The sequence below is a fragment of the Microtus oregoni genome, unplaced genomic scaffold, assembly GCF_018167655.1.
Source record: "Microtus oregoni isolate MIOR12 unplaced genomic scaffold, Mior012 000056F_ref0000123, whole genome shotgun sequence".
NCBI classification, from domain to species: Eukaryota; Metazoa; Chordata; class Mammalia; order Rodentia; family Cricetidae; genus Microtus; species Microtus oregoni.
In genome coordinates, this window is record NW_024543832.1 from 2,785,711 (window position 1) to 2,794,406 (window position 8,696).

Consider the following 8,696-nt stretch of genomic DNA (forward strand, 5'->3'; position numbering starts at 1 on the left):
TTTGGTATAGTCTGATGTTGTTTAAGTGAACTTTAATGGTAAAATTCATGTTATATATTATTGAAAGATACTCCAAAAAGTTCAAGTCTCTTGAAATCCAGAAATAATTATATCACTATGCATTAATACAGTTTTCTCTTCTTTAGTGTTTTATTACAGAAAAACATGTAAATTGTGGTCAATTAGCAACATTTTATTTACAAAGAAGGAGGCAGGAAAACAGACACTCAGAAATATTATTTCTATGTAAGTCTCCAGGCTAATAGTCTCTGTCATCTCAGGCACAGGGTAACTTCCTGCTTCTCCAGAGTTTCTGACACACTCAGGATGTGGTTGCAACACTGTGCCTTGCACAGTAATACACTGCAGAGTCTTCAGATGCCAGGCTTCTCAGCTCCATGTAGGCTGTGCTGGAGGATGTGTCTGCAGTCAGTGTGGCCTTGCTCTGGAACTTCTGATTGTATTTAGTATTACCATTTTCAGGATCAATCATTGCAATCCACTCTAGGCCCTGACCATGTTTCTGCTTCACCCAGTCAATATAGTAATCAGTGAAGGTAAAGCCAGAGGTCCTGCAGGATACTTTCACTGAGTTCCCAGGCCTCACAAGCTCAGGCCCAGACTGCTGCAGCTGTACCTGGGAGTGGACACCTGTACAGAAAAGACAGTTTAGGAGTCATTGTCACCTCTGTCCCTGTTTCCTCTTCAGATTTGGAACTGGAATGGCCCTTTACCTGTAGTTAGTGACATGAGGAAGAGGGTGATCCAGCTCCACTCCATGGTAAGGACCTGTGTGCTCAGTGACTGTGGAGAGGATACAGATCATATGTTGTTCTGGGGTGTGGACATCTCTGTATTTACCTCCATAGACTCATGTGATTTGTATATTCATGAACAGTGTACCTCTTAAATAAGGACCTTGTACAGCTTTAGAACAAAGACGTAGAGGACCTTGGGTCAGGCAGCAGAATGCTAAATTCCAGATCTAATCATGTCTGAAGAAATGAAACCCATACTATATCCCCAAGCCCTGTGCAATCCTGTGGATGTAACATTAAGACATAAGCTGTCAATTTACAAAGACACTTAACCCAGAGACAGTTGTTCCTATGGTGACAAAAGATTTACAATTAGTAATTGTAAAAAGGATTTTGAAACTTGTAAATTATCAGAACTTCTAGTTTTTTCTCATATACATGAATTTGGCAAGTGTTTCTTGAGAAGACTATATACTAAAACACACAATTATGAAAAGTGAAAATGTCTCAGAAATTTTTGCACACAAATGTTATTGCAGAATTATCTACAGTAGATAAATTATAGATACAACTACATATCTTAGAACAAATTACTGTGTCAATAAACCATCATATATATGCTATAAAACATAATTTATTCATCAGTAATGAATAACTTTGAGGAAATGAATGTAATTGGAGATGACATCATTAAGTAATTTAAGACCCTCCAGAAACAGATATTGTCTGAATCCTATTGTCTTAGATATTGTATAGTTAGAAATAATTGTTTATGCACATATGTAAGGACACAGAACTGAAAATTCCCAATGGAACAAAAGTGGCAAATGGATATGAATGGGCAAGAAAAAGACAGATTGACTTTATAGGGGAAATACGTACAGTGTACATTATACATCTATGTGAAAATTCTAAACATATGGAATATTGGTATTTCAGAATGGCTTTATTCATCTCTTGCAATTTTTATTTATAAATGCAATACAGTTTGATCATATTTTTACCTACTATGTCCCTCTTGCTCCACTTATGATCTTCCAAAACAAAATGTCTTTCTTCTAACATACTGATCTCTTTTGTTTTATTTATGAATAACTCAGTAAGTCTAATGAACACTGTCTGCAAGATAATGTGGGCATATCCACTATCCGCCAAGTGGACACACTACTTTAAAATAAGTGATTCTAATTTCCTATGCATTCTTCCAATCCTAACATCTCCTCAGTTGTCAGTGATCCATGGGGAGTCCCTCCCCCACCTGTGTTGTAGTCTTCTAACATATACTTTGTTTAGTAGGGGGAGGGGGCAGGGTACGCATGTGCCAAGGAGTTAGAAGACAGCTTACAGAGTTCGGTTCTTTTCTTCTAAGAGGCGGCTTTCAGAAATCAAACATTGTCAGTTTGGCCAAGAGACACATTTACTTGCTTAGTCTTTCCATGGGCTTTCACTCTGTAAATTTAAGAGTTTTGATTTTGTGCAGGTCTTATGATGGCAACAACAGCTGCTAAGAGGTCATTTATGCAATGAGAACACTTCAATCTCTGTGGATAGAATTCCATGACTTCAACCTCATTCTCTGAACCTTGCATTCTTTATTTTTTCTGTTCCATGAAGATCCTTGATTTGGGGTAAGGAGGAGTTTGATAAAGAGGATTCAGTGTGGCTGGGAACTCAGTCATTCATTCTCATCACTTTGACCAGTGATGAATTTCTACAATGATCATTACACACTACACTCAGATACTTCCATGATCAAGACTGAAACCATCATTAATCTATTATATATAAACATATATATTTATAGGCAGTTGGACAGCATGACCATCAGCAATACAACTAGGGTCTACTTGGGCTATATCATTCCTAGTCATGAGTTTTTGAACATCTTTACCTGGGATGGTGTCTTTCCTGTGGAGCAGGTCACAAATCCAGTTAGAAAGCAGTTATTTAGAGTGTAACAAGAACCAATAGTTGGTACCTCTTACCTGGAGGCTGATAGAGTAGACTGCAAGGCCTTGTACTATGTGAGATTATTGATGTCTTTCTCTCCCTGCAAGCTTTACAACATCTTCTTGCAGTAAAAAACCAGCAGGTTATGTTCAGTTCAAGATTGGATTCTTTATGGTCTGCAACCAAGTCCTTAGTTCACCCATGAAATTATGATTAAAACAACTCCAATGATATATTATTATTACCTCAGTAATAACAACTGTAAATAAGAAAATAAAAGACAACAAATGCAGGCATTCATGTGGGGAAAGGGTAATCTACAGTCACGTCGACTTTGGCAATCAGTTTGCTGATAGCTTAAACTATGCCGTACCATAAAAGAACTTCTGGGGGTACTGTAGAGAAAAGTAATAAAAATGTCAATGTATTGATATAAAAACAGACAGATTGATCCTTGGAATTGAACTGAATGCCCAGAAGTAAATCCACAAACCTATAGACACTTGATTTTTGAGAAGAAAGAAAAATTATACAATGGAAAAAAGAATGCATCTTCAACAAATTGTGGTCTAAATATATGTCAGCATGTAGAAGAGTGCAAATAGGTCCATACCTATCATCCTGCACAAAACTCAAGGAAAATGGATTAAAGACCTCAACATAAAACTGGATACACTGATACTGATAGATGAGGAAGTGGGGAATAGCCTTGAACACATTGGCATAAAAGAAAATTTCCTGAACAGAGCATCAATTGTACAGGCAATAAGATCACTAATTGACAAATGGCACCCCGTGAAACTAAAAAGCTTCTGTAAGGTAAAGGAAATGATCAAAATAACTAAATGGCAGTTTATAGAGTGGTAAAGATCTTTACCCACCCCACATCAGACAGAGTGTTAACATTCAAATATATATAAAGAACTTAAGACTAGAGATAAAAAAACAAATAATTTCAGGTTCTGTCTATGACAAACAATGCTGCTATAAACATAGTGGAGCTCATGACTTAAATGCCACTCAACCGAAGAATGGAAAATGCGGTACATTTACACAATGAAGTACTGCACAGCGGGGGGAAAAAAAGACATGTTGAAGTTTGCAGGAAAATAAATGGAACTATAAAACATCATTTTGAGTAAGGTAACCCAGACCCAGAAAGACAATTATCACATGTATTCACTCATAAGTAGTTTTTAAACATAAAGCAAAGAAAACCAGCCCACAAATCACAATCCCAGGGAATCTAGACAACAATGAGGACCCTAAGAGAGACATACATAGATCTAATCTACATGAGGAGTAGAAAAAGAAAAGATCTCCTGAGTAAATTGGGAGCATGGTGACCTTGGTGAGGGTTGAAGGGGAGGGGAGAGCCAGAGAGGGAAGCAAAGAAAAATGTAGAGCTCAATAAAAAACAATAAAAAAGAAAAAAATAATATTAAATGGGGTATAGATCTAAACAGAGAATCTTCAACAGAAAAATGTCAAATGTTGGGGAAGCACTTGAAGAAATGTTCAACATGTTTAGCCATCATGACCAAGGAGGGGACACTGAGGCTGGCACTCAGAGGTCCCCAACACAAAATAAGTCTGAGATTCCTTACACCTGTCAGAATGACTAGCATTAAAACTTGTGCAGCCCGTCCCAGGCTGGCCCCGGATGTACTCGCTCATAATTGGTTTCTAGCCATAAATTAGGGCCACGGAGTCTACAATAGGTGAACCTAAAGAAGCTAAGTAAGAAGGTGAACCCAAGGAAAAACATATAGTTATCCTCTTGGCTAAGGGAAGTAGACCCAATTGCCAGGGAGAAAATTAGGATCTTGGGGGTGGGGTGGGATGGGGGTAAGGGGAGATGGGGAGAGAAAAGGTAGAAGGGAAGGAGGGGGGATTTGGGGAATCAGGAGAATTGGGATAAAGGAAAGGTGGATAGGGGAGCACGGAACCACAATTCTTAGTTAAGGGAACCACTTTAGGGTGAGCAAGAGATTTGACCCTAGAGGGGCTCCCAAGTGCCCAACATGAGGTTCCCAGTTAGTTCCTTGGGTAGCTGAGGATTGGGAACCTGAAATGACCCTATCCGAGAGCAATACTGACGAATATCTTGCATATCATCATAGAACCTTCATCTGGTGATGGATGGAGACAGAGACAGAGACCCACACTGGAGCACTGGACTGAGCTCCCAAGGTCCCAATGAGGAGCAGAAGGAGGGAGAACATGAGCAAAGAAGTCGGGACCACGAGGCGTGCACCCACCCACTGAGACAGTGGAGCTGATCTACTGGGAGCTCACCAAGGCCAGCTGGACTGTGACCGAAAAAGCATGGGATAAAACCGGACTCTCTGAACATGGCGAACAATGAGGGCTGATGAGACGCCAAGGACAATGGCACGGGGTTTTGATCCTACTTAATGTGCTGGCTTTGTGGAAGCCTAGCCAGTTTGGATGTTCACCTTCCTAGATATGGACGGAGGGGGGAGGACCTAGGACTTACCACAGGGCAGGGAACCTGGACTGCTCTGTGGACTGGAGAGGGAGGGGGAGAGGAGTGGGGGGAGGGGTAGAAGGGTGGGAGGAGGGGGAGAAGGGTGGGAGGAGGGGGAGGGAAATGGGAGGCTGGGAGGAGGTGGAAACTTGTTTTTTGTTTATGTTTTTTTTTCTTCTTTTCTTAATAAAAAAATTATTAAAAAAAAAAAACTTGTGCAGCCGTGTTGAAAATCAATATGTCAGTTTCTCGGAAATGGGGAACTTCTACCTCAAGATCTTGTTAAGCCTGGTCCTGGGAACACAATTACCTGCTCCTATGTGTTCCTGCTGAAAATAGGTAGAGGATGAGAAAACTGCAGTTTATGCTGAGAACTTGTGTGCTCAGTGACAGTGAACAAGAGAATATTATTGTGGTACTGTGGGGTAGGAGGACATCACTGTATCTACAAACATAATTTCTGAATTTTACACATGAATGAGGAAGAGTATTCCTTAGATCAAAGCAGGAACCTGTTTGACATAGAAAGGTAAAGGTTTCCTGAGTTAGTCAGTGGGATAGTGAGTTCCAAGTCCTAAACCTGTCTGGGGAAAACCATTCCTAGTTCCATTATTGCACCTTTGCAGACAGAGCTCTCCCATCCCACTGAAAACAATATCACTACATTCATGTTTGTTAATGTGACCCACATGTCAATGGTTCATGGGGCATCTGATCCTCCTCAGAGTCAACCATAAGAATGATTCTGTGAACATGCCTTGACCATCCTGCCCTCATCAGACATTAGCATAGACCACTGGAGACTGCAGTAGTCCATTCATTACCAGTGGTCTGTAGACACACAGGAGGTATCAGCTCTGTATTTTTGAGACAGTTTCCCCCAAAATATTTCCCATGATCATGAGCCCAAAATATTCTTAACCTATAATAATGAGTGGTTCATGACCTAGTTTCCTATCCAGTAGCAATAGGCAAATTCCAATTTGGCTCATATATTATAATTTGACCTCATGTATTGATTGTATTAAACAAAGAAGTTCTCAAGTATTGAGACAGCACAGGGATCTCACATCTCAACTACTCCCCAATCTCTGAATGTAATGATGTTGTCAATGGAATCCACAGAGGAAATCAGTCAGTGCACAACTTTCTAATTTGCTTCTGCTCTTTTATTTCCCAGGCATTGGTGAATGAATCTACAGTGCCACCTGCTGGTTTGGAAAATCAGCTATTACAAGTTTGTGTATGAGCTCACATAGTGCCCAAACTATAACTCTCACATCTGTCTTCAGTGTCCTAAAGTGAGGTTGAGTAGATAATTCAAGGATGAACGGTGAGCTGTGCATAACTGTTTTCCACTCCTCCAAGAAAATCAGTCTTTTCTTTAGGTTTTATGGGATCTATCTGTAGCAGCCACCTTTGATGATGAAGTTGATACACAGCTCAATTGATGGAGGGAGTCTACAAGCACTCCACCTTGGCAAAATCCAAATATACTATACAACAACGGTGACCACCAGGTATCCAATGGCCTGTGAGAGTAGATGCTGTATCAGTATAGGTTCACGTTCTGTTAAGAATTGAGACTGTAGGACAGGTTTCTGAAAACATGAAGAAAGTAAACATGGGACTATGGAATAATGTATGATTTCAGAAACTAACTCAATTAGCAAGTACATATATTTATTGGCTTAATGATTTTTGAGGAAAGTGCTTTAGTAACACCAACTTACAGGAATTACACTTATGTGGCTGTGCATTTTTATCCATAGTTTACATTCTAAGACACTGGATTCTGTACGACCACAAAGCCAGACTTAACTATATACCTGAGGTTAAGTAACATTTAAGAGCATGAAAATATTTTTGTTTAGCCAGACTTTATTTACTTACCTCTTACCTGTCAAATTCAAATTTTCATTTATTGAAAGCTACCCTGAGCAGTCTATAATAATCCAGAATTGTTTTTTATAAAGCATAATCACACCTTTCAGTTTTTATTCTTTTATTAGGGAACATACTTGTCAATGGAGATGGTCATTGTTGAAGAAACTGTCACAGTATGATGTACACAAGGGCTTCTTCAATGAGCATTATATTATTTATGTGTGTAATATGAAAAAAACGAAAAACTATAGTACTGTGATAAGTCAGAAAATAGACACTCAGATGACTATTTATGAGCAAGTCTCCAGTCTAATATTCTCTGTCATCTCAGACTCAGGGCAGCTTCCTACTCCTCCAGGGTTTCTGACACACTCAGAATGTGGTTGCAATACTGTGTCTCGCATAGTAATAGACTGCTGACTCATCATATGTCAGGCTGCTGATCTCCACATAGACTGTGCTGGAGGATTTGTCTGCCGTCAGTGTGGCCTTGCCCTGGAACTTCTGATTGTAGTCAGTTCCACCATTTCCAGGATAAATATGTCCAGTCCACTCCAGGCCCTCTCCAGTCCTTTGCTTCATCCAGTTAATATAGTAGCTGGTAAAAGTGCAGTCTGAAGCCTTGCTGGACAACTTCACTGAGGTCACAGGCCTTACCAGCTCAGCCCCAGACTGCTGCAGCTGGACTTGAAAATGGTCACCTGTGGAGACAAAGGCAGAGTGTCCTTGTCACCTGAGTGCATGGACTCTTCTCAAGTCTGGAATTGGAGATCCCCCTACCTGTAGCTGTTGCCACTAGCAAGAGGATAATCCATCTCCATTCCATGGAGAGGACATGTGTGCACAATGACAGTGGAGAATATACTGATCATGTGTTGTTCTAGGGTGTGCATATCCCTGTATTTACCACCATAGATAAACATGTTTTGCATATTTAAGAGAGAGGGTACTTCTTAGGTAAAGACCTCTTTCATCTTGAGAAAAAATATTTATAGGACCTTTAGTCAGGCAGCAGGATGATAACTTACAAAGTCCTAATCCTGTCTGAGAAAATGCATCTCATACTATTTCCTCAAGTGCAGACTATATCTTGTGGATTTAACATTATGACCTATGCTCTCAACTCACAAAGATATTTCAAACAGAGATATTTCCTCCTGTGGGTGAAAAAAAAGATTTATTTAAGATGGCTATGGTGCTAAAAATATTAAAACTCCTAAATTACAGCAATTTTCACTTTTCTTTCATATACATGAAGTGATTAAAAGCATTTCTAGCAGTTTGCATGCTAAAAAAAACTTACCCAAATGACCAAAACTAAAAACGTCTCAGAAATACTTGCACACAAATATTACTAGAATATTATCTATAATAGATAAATTATAGAAACAAATTATATGTCTTTCTACAAATGATTGCATCAAGAAAAATATGTTATATATACAATATACCAGAAATGTATTACGAACTTACTTTTAGGAAAATGAATGCAATTGGTGAGAATATTATTAAGTAAACTAAGACCATCTCAGAAACAGATATTGTATGAGATTCTCATTTGTATTCTTTAGATTTAGCATAGTGAGAAATGATTATGTCTGTATATATGT

The 8,696-nt window shown here is 39.2% G+C and overlaps 2 gene segments (V, D, J or C); both read right to left on the bottom strand.

Annotated features, from left to right (window-relative positions):
* Positions 1–322: 322 nt before the first annotated feature.
* On the bottom strand, positions 323–780 carry LOC121438601. The segment is given in 2 exon segments: positions 323–651; positions 735–780. Coding segments are annotated over 2 exon segments (375 nt in total).
* Positions 781–7,458: 6,678 nt separating this feature from the next.
* LOC121438690 lies at positions 7,459–7,912 on the bottom strand. The segment is given in 2 exon segments: positions 7,459–7,787; positions 7,867–7,912. Coding segments are annotated over 2 exon segments (375 nt in total).
* Between the last annotated feature and the right edge of the window lie 784 nt (positions 7,913–8,696).